At 36.5% G+C, this 23,621-nt stretch overlaps 1 protein-coding gene across 3 annotated transcripts; it reads left to right on the top strand.

Annotated features, from left to right (window-relative positions):
- Positions 1 to 6,618: 6,618 nt before the first annotated feature.
- LOC102230452 (glycerophosphoinositol inositolphosphodiesterase GDPD2) lies at positions 6,619 to 23,193 on the top strand. 3 transcript variants are annotated; one of them, XM_005799496.2, is made up of 16 exons: positions 6,619 to 6,838; positions 11,012 to 11,162; positions 13,837 to 13,940; positions 14,047 to 14,140; positions 14,225 to 14,284; positions 14,369 to 14,467; positions 15,358 to 15,448; positions 17,076 to 17,224; positions 17,549 to 17,634; positions 17,779 to 17,923; positions 18,010 to 18,213; positions 18,280 to 18,431; positions 20,949 to 21,096; positions 21,233 to 21,315; positions 21,390 to 21,418; positions 22,218 to 23,193. In XM_005799496.2, the coding sequence occupies exons 2-16, from the start codon at positions 11,079 to 11,081 to the stop codon at positions 22,256 to 22,258; spliced, it is 1,569 nt and encodes a 522-aa protein (XP_005799553.1). In that variant the 5' UTR covers positions 6,619 to 6,838; positions 11,012 to 11,078; the 3' UTR covers positions 22,259 to 23,193. The 3 variants fall into 3 exon arrangements, with proteins under 3 accessions (XP_005799553.1, XP_005799554.1, XP_023184571.1); XM_005799497.2 differs by having other exon boundaries at positions 21,390 to 21,423; XM_023328803.1 differs by lacking the exon at positions 14,369 to 14,467.
- The last annotated feature ends 428 nt before the right edge of the window (positions 23,194 to 23,621 follow it).

The raw sequence follows: 23,621 nt of genomic DNA, 5'->3' as shown, positions 1-23,621 counted from the left end.
TTCTCCTTTTTATTTTTGTGGCTTGGCATGTGAGCAGTTCAAAACGTTCATGGAGAGTAGAGTTGCTACCAAATGGATATGCGAGGATAGGTTGTGACATTTGTTTCGGGTTCTTCTGAAATGTTTGCGGCTCATTTCTGGGAAAATAAAATTCTATAGCAATGTTTTAAAATGGCGTTGCTGGAAAATAATATCTCAGATCTACATCTTTCAGCAGTGGGAAATGAGCAGGAAATAAAAAAACATATTGCATAAGGTACTTTGACACCTGAAGAAGGATCTTATCAGCCTTTTTATTTATTTTTAACTTTGTTTTCATTACGTTTGTGGATTCCAATGTCTTGAATGCATCTTCATTGATGTTCCTTTTAAAAAATATTGTTGGTTTACTTTTACATTACAATGCTAGATGTTCCTGGATTCCAAACTAAACAATGGAGGTGATCTCAAGTTTGCTTTTCATTTCTGCAGCTATTCTATGGAACGTTTCCGTGAAGGACTGATGATGACCTGGAAACCTTTAATGGACTCTTACTGCCTCAGTTTTACAAGGGTTTAATTCTTGTGTACGGAGGCGTAAAGCTGCCACTCAGCCAAAAGAAAACCAGTCTTGTCAAGTTCTGACATGAAACTTGCTTTGTTCAAACAAGATGTTTCGCTTATTTATTTATAAATATATCTTCAGCATATTCCAGTGTGGGACCCCCAACTATGCACACACACACACACCTGTATATATAAATCTAACTATGCCTGAGGTACATTTTAGATTTAAAAATACCTAAAAAATTTTAAAGTTTTTTTTTAAACCCCACTCCTTTCTAACATCGAGGGAGGCCTACCTACATATTTATATATTATTCCAACATTATATATGTCCAGTTTATGACATTATAAAGTTGATGATGGTGCACTCGTGTTCTTGTTCTTTGTTGCTCTAAAACAAAAAAAGTGTATGACAAAAAACTATTTTCAGAAGATTCTTTAAGAATCAAGAATATCTGAAACAGAACCCTTCTGAAATGTTGGGAAACGCTACTTCCCACCTCTAATCTAAGAAAAACTAGAAACACAAAAATAAAAAAGCATAGAAAGCTACAGTTACATTCCTTGACCATGTTCATTATTTTTATTTTTTTGCTGAAAATTATTCTTAGATAATGAGACTTCAGTCTGGTCAGTTCTGCGTATTCTGAGTTTATTTCAGAATGAGCTGTTTTAGCTCGTTCTTTTAATACTTTAAATCCAAAGACGCTGCTGCTGGCCAGGCTCCAAATTCAACATTTACAATTGCTTAGTACATCTTTGAGAAGCAGATGTAGAGCCTTCTGCACAACCAAGAAGGATGCAGTAAGTGGTTACTGAATGGTAAGTCAACAACAAAACACTTGTCTTTTCCAGCAGCCGTTTTACAGCGCATATGGCTGTAGAATGGCTGCCAAATGTGCTGGAAATTACTTTAGGTTGCTAAATGACAGGCCATGCTTTGGTGGAGTTTCTAGATAAGATGCTTATTTGTGATGTTATATTCTGGAGGTTTTTGAAACAGGTCATTTTCCAGACACCAAAAAAAATTAACTTATTACCAAAAAGTTTATGTTGCCAAAATTTTGTGTTTTTTATGTACTGGGGTTCTTTTGTAGAAGCAGTAGAAACTCAAATGGAAGTACAAAAATGTGCAAAATGTGAATTTTGAGTAACATGTACCCTTTAAGATATTGGAACTCCAATGAAGCACAGTGAGAGTCGTTTTGCACAAATGAAGAAAATGTCTGAGACGTTAACCTTCCCAGGTGGATTACTTCTGCATAGCACAGTTGACTCATCAGGAAGGTAAGAAAATAACTTAGAATAACACTGAAAGCAGATCAGATTCCACTACATTTAGGTTCTTTGTCTGTTGAGGGTTATTTAATCACAAAAACAGAATAATTCTGTTAGATTATTATTTAAAAAAAACTGGTTTACTAAGTTCTACCTGGTGAAATTTATGACTTTGTACTTATGTTGCCTTAGGAAATATCATGTGACTAGGGTGACATTGAACACCTTTGGTATTAATTTAGATAGCACAAGTGGAATCCAAGGTAATAGTAAAGTAAAAGACAAAGACTGACATGATTTATGGTTAAAGTTTCCTGATAAAAACAATGAAAGTGACATGCACACCCTGGAGAGCACAGACATGTTTTTGTAGCAGTTTGTGAGTGGCACACGTCAAACAGGAAGAGCAGCAATGTAGAATCTGATGGCACGTCCACCTTTTACCAGCATATGTACATTGGAATAAAATCAGTTTGGGAATAATTACTCCAAAATACTGGACTTTTAAAAACACCCAAAGTTATGGTATGAAGCAGATCTTTGTAGCCTGAGATGTATCGGGAATGCAGTTCTGCTTTAGGCTCTTCTTCTGCAACCAGCTTTTGAATCTTAGTGATTTTCAACTCTTGATCAAATTGTTTAAAATTCTAAAATCTCTAATGATTTATTGCTGCTTATTCATTCATTCCCAGACTCTTCTCTACTTTTGCTAGTTAGTCTACCGCAAAAATAACTTACACAATATGTAATTGCATATCAGCTTTTGTAACTGTATTTTTTTTATTATTTTAGCATAAAAGTAAACTCATCATTTCCCTCTGTCGCGAAAGGAAGACCAAATGTAGGCAGAAGAGGAGCATAAATAAAGGCATTTAATAGACAAAAAGCAGTTTACAGAAACAACGTTCAAGGCTGAAAATCCAGAGATGTGAACTGAATATAATGCTAAATAAGTTTAAATGCAAACCAAGAATAGTATCAGGCAGTGTAGAGCAGAATAAACAGATGAACCAGGAAAGGAGCAGCTGTGAAAATGAACAAACACCTGTAGATAGCGACAATGTGCAATGAGGTCTGAAGGAGCAATTGCTACGTAGCCTAGCACCAGTCACAGAACAAAAGAATAGATTCAGCTAATGCGTAACTCTCCATTCCAGAAAAGAAACTCAATCACTCACTTTTCCGCTTCTATGAGCATTAGGTTCTTCCCTTACCTGAGTTAATATTACAGCTTTCAACACTCTGTTGTTCCTGTGCAGAAACAGAAGCAAACGATTCACCGAATATTATACAAAAGTAGCCATAATAATAAAGAAAAAAGTTAGGCCAGTTTTGTTCAGAGGAATGGGGTTTTCCTCCTCTCTGTTCTTTCAGTATCTTGTTGAGTTTATTAATTGTTGATCCATTTATTTATTTATTTGCCAGATTTATCAAAAACATTGGAGAAATGCACAAAGATTTTTGCATTCTTTACTATTAGCGACTGTCAAACAAGGTCGCTGAGCAGCTGAATAGGGGAATCAAAGGTCATGAATCTCCTCCATCGCATTACAACATCCATGTAAGAACAAACAGTCTGCCTGAAGAGCTTTTCCGTCTTCTGATTTAATCAATGGCCACGATTAAACTTTATTCAGATAAGCAGATGCAATAAAATGTCCATTTCCAAAGTGTTTATACAGCATAGTCTTTGCTTTTACATATCCATCAGACATTTGTTTTTGACAAGTTTATTGGGCTTCCCCCTGTACTGTGCGAGGTAAAGCAGGCAATCTTCAGGGTCACCAGTCTTTTTATTCAATGATTTGTTGAAATGAACGCATAAAGGCCTGAAAATGAAGCAGATCGCCATCAAAAGATTGAATTTCTCTTTAGGGTAACAAAGAGAAACTTTGTTGACGAGCCAACATGCAAGTTAATTCATTTCGTTTCTCCATGATGGATAACAGATTTTCATTGGTAGCTGAGAGAGCAGCTTGCTGCAGAGGCATATGTGATATTGATTATTACAAGATGAGAAGGTCCAAGAAGAAGAGGTGAAGACTTTTTGTCACATTTTGTTGCACTGTTTTTATTTGAAGCTCTGCATTGTCATTAACTGCACTTCTCTTTGTCTGTGGAACAAAAGTATTTGCATTAAGACTTTCAAAAGCATTTTCTTTTGTTTTAAAATATGATTCCATTCCATTAGATTTCCGTGGAGCTGAGCTTTGCACTGCAGATCCAGTTTTCAGCACTTTTACTTTTGCAGCAGTTGCAGCTATTTCTGTTTCAAGTTGAAACTGTTCTTTGATTTTCCTCAGTTGTTGCTCTTGTTCTTCAATAGCATGTTTTTCTTCGAGCATATTTTGACGTGTGAGCAAGGCAGCCGTTTCAGCTTCTGCCCTGAGACGTGCAGATGAAGTTGATACTTTGGAGCTTCACCTGCTTCATTGATTTGAAATACTGTCAGATGGCAACGCATCTTGAATGTCAAGCTGGAGATTAACAGATAATTGAGGTTCCACTTGCTGTTGAACCTCCACTCCTCCTAACAGAGTTTCCTGTGACTGTAACATGTCAGAGGATGGCCTGCTTGAGCATTTATTTGTTTCAGAAAGCCATATTTCAACATCCTCAATAAACCCCTTACTGTATTTAGTGATGCTTGAAAACTTCTTTTTTTTATGGCGGTTGGCAAGCAACTTATTGATGTGTATTACCGCCATCAACTGGAATGGAGTGTGGATCAGGATGCTACATATATTCTCTCCCCACCCCCAAAAGATAAATAAAATTTATATCCCATCAGTTTTGTTTCTTTATCAAGCGGAATTAAAGGCAGCAGAGATTCATGTAATACACTGGCATCATCGAACAGGTGTGTTAACTCATCCAGCTGTGATTTTACTTGTGAATAATTATCTTTCATCAACTCTTTGAGAGACATTACACCTTTCATGTATGCTTTTTCCGCTCTGCTTGGATGTTTCAACTTAATTTGTGTTTGAGTTTTCTCAGTGAGAACGATCGTTCTTTTATCCGTTTCAGGTTTTCTCAAGAACAGATGCACCAGATGATCCACTCATTTTAATCCAAAATTGACATGTTCGGATTTAACCTTCTTACCCACATGCAGAATCAACAGAGTCCAAATACAAAATTGGTTTTATTTTCAAAGAAATAAACTGACAGATCTTGATCCTTCAGGAGGATGGAAAGGGTCACAAGATCGGTGACGTCTGGAATGAGTGGAATTAATGGTGGACAGAAACGATTGATCAGGGATGAAATAAAAGAGAACTTACTTTAGGATGATTCAGTGAGGCGTGGAGGAAAGGATGGCCAGGGTCCTGGGTGGAGAATGGTTGATGGTGAATCCTCAGATTAGTGTGAGGAGGGTGGAACCAGGGGTCTGGTGAAGCAGGATGGAGGAATGATGAACGGCAGAGCAGGCAGGTAGGTAACTTGCAGGTAGATCCACAGGAGGAGAAACAGCAGAACTGATTCTAAGTGAGACAACCTAGAGGCAGCAAATACAAGGACTATAGAACTTCTATATGAAACTATAAAACTAAAATAAAGCAAATGCACAGGAAATAGTCAACAGATTGTGACAGGTAACTACAAGAGGGGGCCAGAGCGACTACCGGTAAACGCTAATCATCCAGCACTGAGTGAAGGCTCTGGCTCTTTTATTACCAGTACTCTGATGAGACTGATGAGCTCCACCTGTGTAGGCTGCCCAGGTTCTCCACCAAGATCCTCACTGGAAAAGATGCATCACTAACACTCTCACATACACACATAGGAACCCTGACAAAAATAAAAGAAAACTTCCAGGCAACAGCAAATCCTTAAACTTTATTGAAGGCACGCCAAAATCCCGCAGCATGTGCGAGAAACCCCGTTGTCCATTTTTTTGCTGACAAATATTAAAGACTGTAAAATGAATAGGGGAATCGTTGCACCAGCTAATCAATACGTAAATCCAAGCTGCTGTTAAGATGGTTTTATTTTCATCAGTATTGTCAATATCCAAGGCAGAACATCAGTGTCCAAAGCAGAATAAAAATTGATCCGCAGGTTTAAGCAGTGATCAAAGACAAAAAGTCATAAAAGTTTAAAGTGGTCAGGAAAAAGTAGACCTCCCCCATCACCCACTCACTAAAGTCACCAGGTGAGCAACAGGTGATTTACAAGCACTACTAACACCACGTGATCCAGAGCTACTCCTATCCACCACATTTACCTTTGTGTCATTCAGAAAGAAAATGAAACAAAGGTTTGTCCTTTAGCAGTTGTTGGGTCAGTGACCCAATAGATTCAACAACTTTATTCAGTTTGAAGAGTGACTCACAGTGACTTGAATTGGTACAAGTAATAAAATTTCCCATTAGTGTTTTATAAAGGAATTTTATCTGCAGTACAGAAGAACAGCAGTGGTTTTTGATGTGTGTGGTGGACAGGTCGCCAGTCCATCACTGGGCAATAAAGAGCCACACAGGACAAGCAGCCAAGCACACACACTCACACACACCTAAGGACAATGTAGACAAACCAGCTAACTTAACGTTATGTTTTTGTACGAGTACCCGGAGAGAATCCAAGCATTGACATTGAATGCAGAACCACATCAGGTCGGGTTTAGAACCGATGACTTTCTTGCTGCATTAAAGTAAATGTCGCTTTTTTAAAGCAACATTTAAAATTAAATAGGTCCATTCTTCTTTTTTTTTTTTTTTTTTTTTTTTTTTTTTTTTACACCGGCACTTCATTTTCACAAACCTAAATGCTTAAATGGGTTTTGAGCGCATACCTGCGGAGCGCACACAGGCTCCTCCCACTCTCCGTCTGTCTCACTCTCTGATCTTCTTCCCTTCAGGACCCCACACTCATTCATCAGGACCAATTTTCATTCAGCCCACGCAGCAATACTGCCTACAAAAAGATGCGAGAAGCGAAGCGGAGATGTAGAGGAGAAAAACGGAGACGGGTACCGAAGACGAGCGCGTGTTTGTGAGCCGGATTTAAGGTCTGTGTGTCACTCCTGGTTTCATTTTACTGATACAGGGATAGGTGGAAACTTTGCGCGTGCTTTTAATCCTCTTTGAGAAGCATGATTAAGTGGTTAGATTAGAGGGGTTTGTCTCCATGATGCAGCGGAGAGGACCTCTAATCAGGTGTGCACATTGGTTCGCCATGAAGTTAACAGGCTGAAGCCAAAAGGTTTTATCGGTCTCACTTTTTTTTTCCTATTATATGTATCTTTTTGTATTTATGTGAACACAAAACACTTAACTCTGAACAATATTTAATACATTTCTAAAAAAAAAATCTAGTGAACAGTACAAAAAGAAGAAGAAGAATGTAAAGAAATGTACATAAAATGTATAAAATATACATTTTATGTACAAATTTGTATCTGTACATAAAAATACACATAAGATTTAGTTGAGTTCTCTAGTAATACTTCTCAAATTAGAAGAAATTAAATTAAAGTACAAAAATGAACAGAGACAAAATGTTAGAATTGTAGGTTTTATTGGTATTTTTAGGCTTTTTAGATGGAAAAGTATAAAAGGAGTTTTTATGGTTAATAATTAAAATAAATAAAAGGTGACCTTATTGTTAAGGGTTTTCCAAGTAATGCGAAGAAGGAAATAGTTGCTGGAGGTTAAAATTTAACAGTGAATGAATTTGAAAAGGTTTCTAACAATGAAGCTTCTCTCTGAAATCTAAAAATGGGTCACCGGTATTGAAGAGTTAAAATGTTTTGACCTATATGAAGTATTTGTAGATGTTTGGTGAAAAACTGCACAGATTGACATCTTGAGTAAGCATAGGTAACAAATCCTTAAACTTTCATCTATTTTGTGCCATTTATTGTGATACCAATTAAAGTTGAAAAATGTTAAGAAATTCATCGCATCACACTTTTCTTTTCTTTTCTTTTTAGAAAAACATACATTTAGCTGCCATGTTGCTCAGTGACAGATCAGGTGCACCAAGTATCATTCATACAAAGTTTATTTGTATGGCACATTTCAGAAATGAGGTAGTTTAAAGTGCTTTACATCATAAAAACACAAAATTACAAATATATGCACAGGGTACAATCCTCAACACGTCTTTTGCTTCATGTCTTTCCCTTTGCTCTCCTATCCACGCAGCTACTGTTGAAAAAAATCTACTACAGCCACAAAACCTTTTGTTTAAAAAAAATAAAGAGAAACAAAGCAAAACAAAAAAATGACAAATAATTTTACATTTTGTCTCTTAAAATAAAACTCAGTCTGTATCAAATGGGCCCCGTCACCAGTTGGATTAGATCAGTGGATTAGATCGGTCCTCGAGGGCCGGCATCCTGCATGTTTTAGTTCTCTCCTTGGTGGTACCAAATACCTTTTCAGCATGTCAGTGTTCTTCTCAGGGCTTCTAACGAGCCATCATTTGATCCAGGTGCATTAAACCAGGGAGAGAACTAAAACATGCAGGATGCCGGCCCTCCAGGACTGACTTTGGGCTCCACTGGATTAGATGCTCTATTTGTTGCTCTAAGCAGCCCAATATAATTTTATTTATTCATTTTTCAAGTATATTTATATTTATTGACATTCTCAAGTATTAATAGTGGAGAAGAAAAATGTTTCAAGCAAAAACAGCAACAAACCAAAGTATGTTATCAGGTTTCTATCACAATTCTTATCACTATAAACTCCTTTGCAGCAATACAAGAAAGAACAAAGAAAAATTTCACATTTATTTTAAGGGAGAAGTTGTTTTGTTAAACCTCGTTTCGTCTATCCAGCAGTATAAACCTGACTCTCTAACATCAGGTTATGTTGGAGAGAACTGTGGATTTCTAAGCTCATTTAGAAATCCACAGTTCTTTAAGTATAGGTTGCATGATGAAGACATAAAGAAAACTTTGTGAGACAAATTGCAAGATGTTTCTACATGTGATAATTTACTCTGCCAGAAGGTGACTATTTTTGTTTTCTTTTTCCCCAACATAAACGGCATGGAAGAAAGTAATTTTGCAGAACAAATGAACTCTTAAATTCGTAAATGAGTGACTGTTCTAACAAAGAAAGTATTGTTCTCACGTAACGATCACATATTTGTCTCCTTTTGTTACCGTGTCATAAACTGACAAAGTGGTTAGTCTTAAATATACTCTAGTACTTGCTCTACTTTCAGCTTAGGTTCAAGACTTCGTGGTTCCACTTGGTATGCAGACCTGCCCCAACAAGTCCCCATTAACTCTAATCCTCCAAATTATTTGTAGCAGAGTTCTTTAATGGCTGTGTCATTTTAAAATAAATAAAAACAATAATAATGTTAAGTGTAAACATAGTGTAAACATAAGTGCTTTTATTACAGCAAATTTGAATGCGTTTCATTTTGCCAGTAATTTTGATGTTAATGCTAATCGTTAATTGTGACCAAAATATGAAGAGATGGTTGTTCATTTGTCCTTTGCAAGCTAAATATGAATTCATTTTTTGTTTTTTGTGTTCTTTAATGAAAACTTATATTTTAGTAACCCTACTCCGGTGCTCTTGCTCATCATGAATATGTTTGTCTTATTTAGAGGAACTCGACACTTCTCATTGAGAGCTGATGAGCTTACCATGTACAAAATTGCTTTAATAGTAACAATGTCCTGCCACTTAAATTTGGGCCATTTTCTGTCGACATTTATCCACTCACTGGTCACCAATGGGTAACTAATGTTGATCTGGTAGCATTACTTATTTTACCACGCAGTTGTAAGTACGCTGAAAACATGCTAGCTTGTCTTAAAACAGCCAGATAAATCCGGGTAGCCATGGCAACCAGTGAACCAGCTCAAGTTGCGCGCGCATCCGCTGTGTTTAATAATCCCAGTTAGTAAGTTACTGTAGTCACAGCAGTTAGTAGTTAGTGTGGCACTTTGTTTTTTCCACGAAGCAACATGTTTAAACATTGTTTCATACTGGCACCCCCTATAAAGAGGGAAAAGGTGCTACAACGGGGTTTAATCGTACCGTGCGTGGGTATCGGCTCGTGTCCATTGGCTGGACACCACGCACTGCGGGATCATCGGTTACGATTATCGCAAACCAAAATCTTAGAACGCCGAACGTTCTAAGATTGTCGTAAGGGAAAAATCGGGGCAAAGAATTGTGCCGTGTGAATTAATATTTAATTCTTAAAAAATATATTTAAAAAAAAATATATAAAATTTCCCCCATTTAGGGGATCAATAAAGTATTATTATTATTGTTATTTACATTTAATGTGTATTTTGTCTGTTAATAGGTTTACTTGGCATAAACCTAAAGTAGTATATAAATGGAGACATTGTAAAATGATTAGTTACACACATCTTATACGTGTTTCAACTCTTCCAGTGGTGAGGTGTGGATTTCAATACTATGATGAATTAAATGTGCTTTTGAAGTAATTAAATGTCATAAACCACGAGTAAGGCTTCAACCTTGTTTGGAGCTGCATGCAACATTAAGATTTTTCTTTCTTCTCTTGAATCTATCAGCTAACTTTGAAGCCTCAGGTGAAGACCCTGAGGGCTTTAACTGTAAAAACGAAAATCACTCAAGTGATAAGGAAACTGGCAGAATCTCAGGTCAAATCAGGTCTAGCGAGAAACGGGTCGTAAAACAGTAGTTTTCACAACTGATGCCCTAAATAACTCATCTTGGAGCGACACAAGTGACAGAACCGTTTCCCATGTCCTTGCTGAGTGCGGGCAACCGAAACCTGGCACAACTGAAGGTTGTTGAGTCCCAACATGTTGACTATCTTGTTATACGACCCATTTCCAGAAAGCAGGTGATGGACAGCATAATCCCTTAAACACTTTTAGTTGTTTTTCAGGTCCAACTGTTCTCTGCTTGCAGCTTTTTACTCACTGGGAGTTTGTTTCTTTCCTAGGCTATTGGTGCTTGGCTGTGCCTGTCACTGTGACCATTTGTGCTGCAAAAAGCTGGAGTTCTCTCCCGGGACGGACTGTGCAGCGCTCAATACCCCATGGTGTTGGCCATTGTAGACTAGTGACTATACCCTCTTTTGTACACAGACTCCTTTGAGAAATTGCCTTAGCACCCTAAGAACCTCTGCCTCATTTGCTTTCTATCCCCTCCCTCATTGCTCCATGAGCTTGGAGATGAATGAGACTAGCCTTTCTTTTCTGTGTCCACAGAAAGGATTATAAGAGTTCCTCCATCCTCCTCCAGGCATTTTCTTCACTGTGAATTTAAAAAGCTGCTATGGCCCTGGGCAGATGTTGCAGAGATTTCAGCAGAGCTTTCCTTAGCTGCAATCTGGAGAATCAGAGGGGCAATGAGAACAAGGTGAGTTCCATAAAAACATTTAATTAATTGTCTATCAATGGTTTATCAGATTAAAATGAATTCCAAGCAATTTAGAGTTTCTTAGTGTTGTAGTTTCCCACCATCCAGAAGAGGGCGCCACTGGTCATCCTTAAAGCTGCAGTACGTAACTTTTATAAAATTATATTTTTTACATATTTGATTAAATATGGTATGAGACAGATAGCCTGGAAAAAATCAAGTTCCTCCACCTTCTTTCAGCTCCCAGTGCTAATTAGAAACAACTAATCAGTACCAGGTCTTATTGCTGTCAATCACCCCCCATGTGGCGCTGCTCATCCCTGCCTCCTCTTCCTCCAGTTACATTAAGTTGTTTCTCCACCATTAGCAATGAACATGAGATTGATTGACAGCATTAACACCCTCCTCCTGGCTCTGATTGGTTGTTTTTGGTCGGGAGCGGTGTAGTTCACCCTGAACTACAGCAACACTAGTTCAGGGTGAAGATTGACCTTTTCACAGATTATCTCTTTCATCACAAACTGTCACAATATGGCAACAGTTTTAACATGTATGTACAAAAACATGATTTTTATAAAAGCTGTGTAATGCAGCTTTCAGAGGAGTCAGTTGAAATAGAAATAAAAATGGCAACGGCATACCAGAATGGAAAAGTGAAACGGTCCAGTCTGGTGTGGGATACATGATGCACTTTATGCGGTTTTATTTTGAAATCAACACTTGATTCTCTTTCAGCCGAGGTTCTGCGTGACGGAGCTACATTAGCATGCTGTGAAAAATTAGCCCTTTATATTATGGAAGGAAGGTCTGACCTCTTAATACAAGGCAAAACTCGGGTTTTTGATTAAATGACTGCTTATCAATTAATTGTTAGCCAATTGAGAAGATCATTTCATTTTCATCATTTCAAAAAAATAAATGATGAACGGATGTATTTATTAATATTTCTAACTTTCTCTACCAACCACTCAAAGTTCTTCACAAGAGACACGTTCACCTTGTTGCATGCACAAACCGAGACATGTTTATACCGCAATACATAGACCAGTGGATAACTTGGCTTGCCCAGGGCCACATTAAAATGTGGCACAAGGAAGAAGCTGGAATCAAAGCCACAGATTCAAGATCCGAAGCAGCTACACTTCCCGTTGAGCAACAGCTGCCCCACAGTCAAATTCACACTGATATATTTCATGTTCTTGTATCTCTTGAATTTGCTTTTGGCTTACAGCTAATGAAAACTCTGCAGTTTCAGGCTGCTTTGGCATAAATTACTGCATTGATGCAACATAGCATGGAGGCCTGGGGCTCTGCTGGAGTGGTGAGGAAGCCCAGGTTGTTTCAACAGCAGCTTTTCTGCATTGTTAGGTCTGGTGTTTCATCTTTCTGTTGATAATACTCCATTGCTAGCCAATCAAGGACAGTAATAGTTACAACAGGTATTGGCATCTTTGGCAGTGTGGGCAACTGCTAACTCCTTCTAGAAAACAATATCAGCATAAAGCTTGACAGAAGACGGAAACATAAAGTGTTCTTGGTAAAACAAGTGGATTAAAGCCAGCAGATCAAATGTCTAAGTAGGAAATGTCCTGTTGAACATGATGCAGCTTGAATTCTGTGTCCAGGACAATGATTTCTTTAAACCTTACATTTGGACCTCTGTGCAGTAGTTGAGTCGGTTTTGTGACATTGTCTCTCGTTCAGGAGCGGTATAACTCAAAGAATGCAACAGCCTGTTTCATGGATGTGTCTGTTTGTGGTGGATCTTGAACCACTTAATCCAGCTAGAAAGTCCATAACTGATGCATCTGTCCTGAAACTCCATCAATCATTTTTTAAATTTGCTGTTTCCTTGGTATTTGTCTTTTTTTAACCACATTTTTCCTTCCACTTAACTTCCCATTGATATACTTTTATACAGCACTCTGTAAACAGTCTCCTTTATTTTATTTCATTTATGGTAATATTCTAATTGTTTGCTGAACAAATTATTGGGTTTTTAATAAAAACACTACAGAAGTAAAAGCTTGAAATATAAAGAATCTGCATGTCATGTTTGTATGGCTTTCCCCTTTTGAATTTTTAAATAAGTGAAGTAAACCTTTTAGTTATATTCCAAAATATTGAGTTGCACCTCTGTAAATTAACAGACTTTCACTGTTTTATTAATGTTACGGTTAACTTAAAGTATTGAGCAGAACTTTTATTCCCAGTAATCACAGATTAATAGTCTACAATAGGGTGAAAACTTCAAATAAAAATATTACAAATAAGTTTGTCTCCTGTTAATCATATTTTAAATTAAAAACTGTCTGTTTTGCTTGTCATAGAGTGCTAAAACACTAATAAAAAGGAGATGAAGATGTGATGATTGATGGTACCAGTTTGTGCCAAAAAAAATGTATAAACTTACAAGCCTTGACAGGCTTTGATAGATTTACCTGGAGTACAAAGAGAAGGAGGATGACGATGTTCCATCATTTCCATTGTAAAAGTGCAGGTGTGTTTACCTGAGAAAATATAAAGGGTTTGTTTTTAATGAGCTGTCATTGTAAGGAGCACAAAATCAACAAGAAGAGAATGTTTGAAATCTTTCACTCCATTTACCTGCATGACCTGCATCGTTTTTATCTAGAAACCTAATAAAAACAATCTTATGATATTTTTTCCACAGCGCTCAACTTGCTGGTGCATAATGGTCACTGTTGGGGCCCTAATTTCTGTCTGCTGGCTTTACATTTGGCTGGTCTTCTACAGCGACCGAGATGATTTTAATACGTGAGTGATCACAACAGGAAACCAAGCATCCACTCTTGCTTTTTTGTTTTTAGTTGTGACTTTTACTCTGTTACCCGAGTTCTAATCTCTTCTGTTCTATTATCAGGCTCTTCTTCTCCTATCTTTACAAGCACAAGGACTATTTCATGGTGGTGATGATCATTTCTGCCCTGCTTGCCAGCTACTGCGTTCTGCTGCTGGTGAGAAGCATCATATCAAATTGAATAAAACTGGATTTCTTCAACTGTTTTTGTCTAAACTTAAACATTTTAACTTGATTGCAGCTTTTTGCACTTGTCCAAGTTGTCTTGCAAGAAAAACTTGACTTGCACTGGATCCACAAGGTAAAATAAACCTTCACTTGTTCAACATAGAGTATCAGATTTAATCACAGCACTAACTATCACATTTTCTTTTCTGATATGCAGGTTTTGATATGTTTCGGAGTGTTACTCATCGTTACTATGATTTTATTAATCACCCTATTACAGCGAGATAGATGGGATATTGTTCCTCTTTCACTCCAGGTACAGTGGATAGTAAAAGTTGGGGATTCACCTGATCAAGATTTTTATTTCTTTGTCATTTTTTACAAAACCTGTTGTTACTGGTACTACATTAACATAAGAGAAGTAATGCAATGTTTCTTGACTCTCTAAGCACCCTTTTATCATTTTACATTTATGACACTTGAAAAATTGTCTCAGTGATTGTTTCGTAACTTTTTACACATTTTAATGTGCCATATATCCTGTAAAATTCGACAGAAAAATCAGTTTGATAGGGATATAAAAACTCTACAATAACTTGGTTGCATAAATATGCACACCTCTAAACTAAAACGTGATTGAAGTTTGATTCATTTCCAGTATACAGTCTTCTTTGATAGAAATCAGTCAGACTGAACGGATATGCAGTTAGTTGTAGTAGTTTTATGTCTTCAGATGAACTCAAAGTTGCAGACACTAGCATGTTTTCTCTGTTTTTATATGAATGTTTTTATAAACTTAATGCTACACTTTTAACTTGGAAGTTTATCAAACAATACAAACAAAGAAGGAACTGCAGTACAGATTTTCATTTTAAGACTGTGTTCAAAAGGGGTGAAAAACTACCAAGTTTGAAATTACTGTAATTTGTACATACTGTTTTAAAAATGCAAATATGTTTGGGTATGACCAGAAAATGCTAATCGACTTCACACTTCAGTTTGCAGTTTTTTTCTTCACCTTCTAAAAAGCCTAAAGGGCATATGTAATGTCTGTCTCATTGAATTTTAAAGCCTACCTTTATTATAGTCATTTACATTTTCCATTTCTCACTAAATTATGGAAATAGTTTTTATTGCCAAGCACAATGTAGAGGTTTAACTCCAGACTCCAATCTGACCTTCTTATTTTTTGTTCTCTCTTTGCAGTACACGGCTCCTTTCTTACAGTTCGGTGCTGTTGGAGCTGTGACCCTGCTGAGCTGGTTGGTCTTCCGGACCTTCAACCAGGTCCAAAAAAGTGAGTTGCACATCCCTGTCAATATATAAACACATTCATCTTCACCGTTGCATAGACGGATTTCGTCAGACACAAATTCAGTTGCAGGATTAGTCATTAAATAATTTGTAATAGCTATGAATCATGAAGTGACTACTCATGTGAACGACTGTGAGGACATTATGCAACATTTAGAGCCAGATAAGGTGAAAATGCATTTCAGATCTGCTTTGTTATTACACATTAGAGCAAAACTTATAGTTCAAAATGACTGTAAGAAAAGGAGATTAATGTTCTCTAACAGCAATACTGAAATCTTTTATAGCTTCTGTCATTCTTTACAAAAATGAAAGACAAATTTGGGTGTTTATTTTTGAAGGAATAATACATTTCAGTTCAAAATACATTTGAGTTTGTTTTTCTACTTAATCCATATGTACAGTCATAAAAAAATTACAACAACAATTTAGTATTCTTCATCCCAATGCTTTTACTCGCTTATTATTGTTACATTTCTTTATTTTTTACCAGAATGAGAAAGAAAGTTGGACAGCTGTTTTCATTTCCTAGCACATTAGTAAACCAACTTTTCAATGGACAAACCCTTTTCAACTATGACAAACAACACAGTAATGGCTGCTTGAGTCAGTTACAAGTACAATGGTAAAGAACAGAAATCTGTGTCACAGTTTCATTCTGATGCTGAGCCAAAAGTGACATCAGGAGCCAAGGTAAACATGAGGCATTGCGCAACATAGGACAGTACCTCCTTTAACCTGTAAGATGAGATTTTAAAAAGTGTTTTTTTTTTTTTGACAATTTGTCAAAAACATGACATTTTACATTTTTTCATGGAGATTAACTGATGAACAAACAGCTACCACTTTATACACGTTTAGCAGGTTTTCCAACGAACAATCTCTCCGTGACAAACAAAGCTCGTCTTCAGGAGCAGATGAGCAAATTGCCATAAAATTATTTGGAAAAACTTTCACTGCAGCTCGAGATCTGAAGAGGTTGACTCTATAAAAAAAAAACCGCTAAAACCTTTATCAAGCGTTGTGGATTTCTGTGTTTTTTCTCTAAAATTCAGAACGATTAGTTGGCTTAAACTCATCTACAGTTTAGAAATGGATTTGGTTTGAAATGGAATGTTTTGAAAACAAAACATTTCATTTTACTTAAACATTTAATTTAACAAGCAAGTAGCTTTTAAAAAGATTGTGGTTTCATTTACAGACTGGGGGGGGGGGAAGAACAACAAAACCCCTCTATGAATTTTAATGATTTACATTTAAATAATCAGCTTTCTAAGTATTTCAGTCTGTCAAGTTTAAAACAAACAATAAAGACAGTGAAATGTCTTTATTTATAAAAGTAAAAGCCAAAATGGAAACATTTATGTCAACCTACTTTTTGAGTAATACAGCTAATAATTAATTGACTACTTGATGTCACTCATACATTATATATAGTTTGTCTTTCCCAATAATTGACTTTAGTGAAAAGTGGTGAAGACAGAATATTCCAAAGATGAAATCAATGCTGACATCCTGCTGCTAGTCCTTCAACCCTCTAAAGATGATAGTGTGAAACAATACACAAACCTACTCAGCATAAACAGCTGATTGTTTTGTTTTCTTTCCAGGATCAAAGTTCCTGATTGCAGGACTGTTCCTTATTTTGTCGGCATTCATCTATCTGTGTCCCCTGCTCATCCACTCACCCTGTTTGATCGACATAAAGGAAATAAATTTAACTAAACCAGACATCTGGGGCCACAGAGGAGCACCAATGGTGAGCATCTTGTTTAACAAGACAAAAACTTAAAAATAAACAAGCTGTATAGAAAGAAGTGCAGTAAATTGAAACATGTTTTGTATTTAAGAATAAATCTTGAAGGGTGTTGAGTAACAACATGGCATTTTTTTCTTATTTTTGAAAGTGTTGCACCGTTGCAAGTCATATGAGGGGCCCCATATGGCCTGCATCTGCAGCTGTGTTGGGATGCTCTGCTGCTAGATCAACAATAATATAGTTCACTGAGTTTTGTGTACTCTCACAGCCTCAGGGTAGTTTCTGCAAAAAAGTTTCTCACTCATATGTTCTGATTGTGTTCAGCTGGCACCAGAGAACACCATGATGTCCTTTGAAAGGAGTGCAACAGAGTGCAAAGTAAAAGTATTTGAGACTGATGTGCAGCTCAGGTAGGGTGAAATTGTTTATCATTTGTATTAATTTTGCCCTTTAATATTACTATTGTAATTTATCATCAATGCTTTTGTGATAAAAATGGCAGATAAAAATGAAGCATTTACAGGGGTGTCAGTAAATATTGTTTGTTCATTTAGCAAAGACAGAATTCCCTTTCTGATGCACGACAACAAGGGCGAATTCCTCAAAAGAACAACAAACGTTACACAGAGTGTTTCTTCTGGCAATCAGGTGGACATTAGTGAGCTGCAGTCTCTAAATGCAGGGAAATGGTTCATAGAGGTGAGTGCTGTCTTCGTTTGTGAGCCTCGCTACAAGTTTGAATTTTTAAAACAAGCAAAAAACACTAAATTATTCTGTCTTTCCAGAACGATCCGTTTCAAACTGTTCACCTGCTCAACAAAAGCCAGAGAGAGACGGCTGAATCGCAGACTATTCCTACACTGAGACAGCTTCTAAAACTTGCCAAACGGCACAATATTTCCATTATATTTGACTTGTATTGTAATGGCAGTAATGACACCGAGGACACTGTGAAAGAGATCTTGAATTCAAACATCAGCCATGAATTGGTAAATGTCCTTACGAGTTTGAAAACATTTCGTTTTGCAGGATTTTAAAGCCTTGTCTTGTTCTAGATCTACTGGCTTCCACCACAAAACAGAGAATATGTGAAGAAGACTTCAAACTTCACCCAGGTGTACAACATTACAGAGACATCAGAGATGGATAAACAAAATGGGACTCACCTTAATGTTAGACACAGTCAACTTAACACGGATAAAATCAGGTAAGACCTAAGAACTAGATCAAAACCGACAAAAAAACCCAAAAAACACTTAGATTGTCTGCAGATACTGTTTTTATTGGGGTTGGAATGCACAGTAGTGTAATGAGTAGAAACATGTCTGGACAAGGTCCTAGTGCTTTACCTGTGAAACTTGGCTCAAGGGGATACAGTCGAATAGTGTCCTGAACCTTCTGGGGTGTTGTTAAACGGATGAGCAGTCATAAAACATTTACTTAGGAATGAAAAACAGTGTTGCAACATGTTTAAAGGAGTTCATGAATTGAAACAGTTCACGGACGTTTTGGAAGTGTTTTGATGCAGCAAAAACATTAACCGCTGCATTCCTTCGTGACACTGGTTTTTCGCATTTATATAACAAAACTTATTATTGATCGTGTTTACATTTGCATGCCTGGTGAGAAGTCATGCCTGAAAATAAACTGATACTGAGAAAACGTTTACATTTAGTTTAACTTATTGTGCTTGTGCACCCTGTTGATAAATACCCTGGGGCAAATACCCATTTGACCAATTTTAAGTATTGCCACTGATGAGACGACTATTTCTAAAAGAGCTTCACTCTTCTTAAAGCCATGACTTGCTTGGCTTAGATGTTTTGTGATTTTGCAGCGTGTGGTTCATGGCTGAGGAAATCCACCTGCTGACTTTAAGAGCTAGCTGAAAAGAGACAGAACTGAAATAAGAATTTCTGGTCTCTTTAACGCGATCTTAGAATTTGCTAAAGTTCATCTTCCAGGGTATACAAACAGTTTCTTTTATTCTAAAGCATCACAGGGACTATTAAGTCTCAATTTCTACAAATCCATTTCATCTTCATTTTGCCTTCATTTGGATCTAACGTAAACCAAACCTGACAGAGACGCTGGCTACTGCCCTCTTCTGGCCAAGGAAGGTTAGTTCAGTATTTCAGTACATCCTTAACTTTTGTCAGATGTTTAAAAAAAAGGTTTGTAAAAGACTGATACAATATTAATCAATCTTTTGGTAAGAAGTTTAGATTTAAATACATGCAAAGTTTGCAAAGAACTTTTTTATGGAATAGGTGATGAAAGTCGCCTTGCTTGGACGGCAGTGTGAGTCTATCCAATACTGCAAATCCACTCTGAATTAGGTGTGGTAAGACTACTGTTGTCAGGGCAAACCATAGTTTAAAGAGTCCAGAAATAAAATACTATGAACCAAAATTCATTGAGTGTGATTTAGTCCACATTAAACTGATGATGGAAACAATGACTGGTGATTGACTTAACATTTGGTTGTTAAAAGCCACACACCCACTATCTGGTATCAACGTTGTTTATGATGACAAAATTGCTAATGCAGTAGCTATGACTTCAAAGCTGCAAAACTTTTCATCATACTGTACATAGAGTTTATAAGCCCTTCTAATGAGATTCCAGGCAAATGTATTATTGCTGTCAGCGTAGAGTAAAGCAGCTACTCTTTCCTCACTTATGAGTCAGACAACTATGGCAATTGATAGTTGCGAAAACACAGCCATGTTGTGGAAGCTTAAGTTTCATCAATCAAGACTGTTATTAAGGTAATGCTGTATTTATACTACAGGTGACGCAGTGCAAGAGGCATTTTTGTAAAGCAGCAGACTGTAGGCTAAACCTGAGAGAGGTCAACTAATTGTATCAACTTATACTTTCAGAGTTGATCTATAAACAATAAAACAACAAAACGATGTAATGTTTTGATTAATAAGCTAATTTTGTAGGTTCTTATTCTAAAGTTTTCTTAAGTTTGAGTGTTAAAACCTAAAAAAAGGTAATTTTCACAAAAGGCTGTAATAAAATACATGACCATGCCTATTTTGGGTTAGTTCCTGGTGGTTTTCTTTGCATTTTTCTAACGTATTTACAGAAATATTTAAAACACTAAAAGACCAAGTGATATATAGACATGCCAATTTGAAGCATTTTAAAGACAATCGGAAATGTACAATGCTGTAAAACAGGATTTTGCTCGCTTTCAACAATATCCCTTGTTGAAAGGTTTCATATCATCAAACAATTTCAAATATCAGATTAAGATAAAGTATTTAACTCCGCTTTTAAATTCCATTTGCAATAAGCAATACAATATTATCAAAATTCAACACCTGAGGGCTGATTTGGGTTATTGTTGAAGACAAGCTTGGGTGCTGCTGGTATTCAAGCTGATGCTACTGTGACACGAACCATCCACCTACACTGTGCTGCAGACCAAACACTCCTCCCCATAGCAACAGCAGGATAATAAGCACTGTCACGGTGCAAAAACTGCTCACACAGTGTTAAGCAGATGGTTTTAATATTCCAGCTGGGTCATTCATTTACACACAGTTACAAACATACATTTACTTAAATACACACACAGTATGGGCATTTATGGTTCTTGCTTTGAATTTATTCCTAGTTTATGGTATAGCCCATCTGCTGCCTTTATGTGTTTACAATATCACAGCCCTGAATGTTCTTTTGTACCTCATGCTGAGTTTATATCCGACAGGAACCTTCGAAATAAAGGCATTAAAGTGAACCTGCATGTGGTCAATGAGCGCTGGATGTTCTCTCTGCTGTGGTGTGCAGGAGCCAGTTCAGTCACTACTAACAACTGCCAGGTGTTCAGCAAAATGGAGCAGCCTGACTGGACCATGGTGAGTGATGTGCACACATGCAGTAACAGTGGCTGCTTGTTTGTTGTTTAATTATCAACTGATCATCCGAGACTTTCACGGTTCTGTTTTGTACCACCTCTTTCTGACCTCTATGACTCTGGTTTGTATGTTTCAGGCACCTTCTGTTTATATAACATTATGGATTTCAGTAGATGCTGCATCCATTTTGATAATGATTGCTGTCTTTGTCTATCACAGGTAAGCTAACTACAGTTTTTTTTTATTGAAAAATGTTGATTTTGCACTAATCTTTTTTTGTGTGTGTGTGGTAGGAAAAACACAAGTTCCCGTCAGAGAGGAGGTAAAGTGAGTTAAAAAAAATATCTACACATTATCCTATGTATGCAACCACTACTTCATTTAAATATCAACTAATCTACTGCCTGTTTTTTTTATTTTAATAAATTAATGTCAACTGAGTAAGCTGCAGTTATATAAAAGAATATGTTATTACATATTTGTTGTGACAGTTTAAGACACATAATCTGAGAAAAACTTGAGCTCTTCTGCCTTCTACCAGTTCTCCCAGTACTAACTGAAAAAATACACCACTAAGTCTGAAACAACCAATCAGATCCAGGAGGAGGGTCTTAGCGCTGTCAATCACTCTCATGTTCGTCTCCCCCATTTGAACGCTGCCCCCTCACCACAACATAGCCTGATACAAATGCTAAGGCTAGTTAGCATGGCCACTGATGACTGTAGATAATTGATTTTACTGAAACGATAAGTTACAGTACACTTAGCAGCGCGTACATGAGGTTGATTGACACGCTAAGACCTTCCTCCTGTCTCTGATTGGTTGTTTTTGACCGGGAGCAGTGCCATTTTTGCAGACCACTGGAAGGAGGTGGAGGAGCTTGATTTTTTCCATAGATTATCTGTCTTATAACATTCTGTCACAAAATGGAGACAGTTTTAATAAATATGGAAGAAACACATTTTTGTTAAAGTTACATACTGCAACTTTAAGCCCAGGTAATATTACCACCTTTAGCGTACTTAAGCATTTTAATTTTTCTTGCGGCTGAAACTTTTAAATAATTTTCCTTGTCAATAACAGGTATTGATATATCTTTTTTAAATTTTATCTGTGCCAGGAAGAATCTCTGAGCAGCTCGAAATCGCTCCTTTAGTTTGAACTTTGACAGAATTCAGAAGACATAAAGCCTTCTTGGATCCGTTTCTGGGTCACCGCAGCAGCTAAAAGCTTCATCAGGGCTAAAGAAAGAACTAAAGTATCATCACTACACATTTTTTTACTAAGCTGTGAAACAAGTAATAATTTTTACTGAAATTTTGTCTTCCGTATCATTAATATGCCACTGGATGGAATTTGGTTGCAAGGGTTTTTACATTTAAAGTTAATTTTTTTACTAAATAAAATACAGTGCCTTTGACCTTCTGATTGTATTAATATCGAAACTGCTTTCTCTTTGCACTATATTTTTGTACAATTTAAGGAAAACTACAAATAAGCCTGAAACGTTTCATAACCTGGTGGATTTAGAGTTTAAATTTTTCTAAGTCCAAGTTGTCACCCTGATTCCCCCCTCTGATTTTCTGTCAGAGACTCTGGCTTGGTTACTCTAAAACATTATTATCAATGCCAGTGAAAAAACCCAACATTTTGGTAAAATTAAAAGACAACTTTAAACATAACTCTGCCAGGGGTATGAATCGTTTTGAGCTAAACTACAGCTCCACTACGCCATGAATATCTGTAACCTGAGCCAAATTAACTCAAATGTTTGTTGTTTTTTGTGTGTGTGTGCTGCTGTTTGGGTTGTATTCTGTGTGTAATCCCAACACTTTATTCTCAGGGAATAAACAACAACCCAAATTTGATCCATTTTAAGATCAAACTGCAGAACTGTCAAAATTTCTCCAATATGGGGTTCATTAATTTTGGGTCTAACATTTACCAGATTTTTGTGACATAGAAAACTGACGATAAAACATTTAAAATATTTTCCGTTTTTCAATGTGGCATGTCTTGTGTAAAATCCAGTCAAATAAAACTGGATTCATTTATTTTGAATTTGATTGATAAGAAATAAAGTTAAGACATTGTAATAGACTGTGTTTGTTTTCAACCTTTAAATATAACCAGTTTGCAGAGATGTGACTTTTTCTGAAATTTTACAGTGAATTCAGAAAGAATAATGAATCTAGAAAATTATCTGTTTAATAACAAGATCAACATGTTTTTTTTCTAATGTCTTTTTCACATTTTTTTAGCATCATGTATTAAAGGGAAAATAATAACATTTATATAATTTTCATTTAAAGATGTGTTTTACATTGAATTAATACTGTACAAAATTATAATACATTTGGTGGAATAGCTTTTTTAAAATTATGTTTATATTTTTTAAATGTGGAATTATTCTTCTAAGATATATTACTTGGATAGCAAGCCTCTTACAGATTTAAAATGGAAAATTAAATCATTTAAAGGCTTGTATACAGAGTATGGTGTTTTTCATGCACAGTATTATTTT

Source organism: Xiphophorus maculatus, chromosome 23 (genome assembly GCF_002775205.1).
Source record: "Xiphophorus maculatus strain JP 163 A chromosome 23, X_maculatus-5.0-male, whole genome shotgun sequence".
NCBI lineage: Eukaryota > Metazoa > Chordata > Actinopteri > Cyprinodontiformes > Poeciliidae > Xiphophorus > Xiphophorus maculatus.
Note: the sequence above shows the minus strand (reverse complement) of the source record. Positions and strands in the feature narration are given on the sequence as shown.

Bases quoted from the DNA above. Each gene is read 5' to 3' on its own strand.
- LOC102230452 (XM_005799496.2), top strand. From the start codon at position 11,079: ATGGCCCTGGGCAGATGTTGCAGAGATTTCAGCAGAGCTTTCCTTAGC. The intron at 17,225-17,548 runs GTGAGCATCTTG...GATTGTGTTCAG, and splicing joins GCCACAGAGGAGCACCAATG to CTGGCACCAGAGAACACCAT. The intron at 18,214-18,279 runs GTAAATGTCCTT...GTCTTGTTCTAG, and splicing joins CAAACATCAGCCATGAATTG to ATCTACTGGCTTCCACCACA.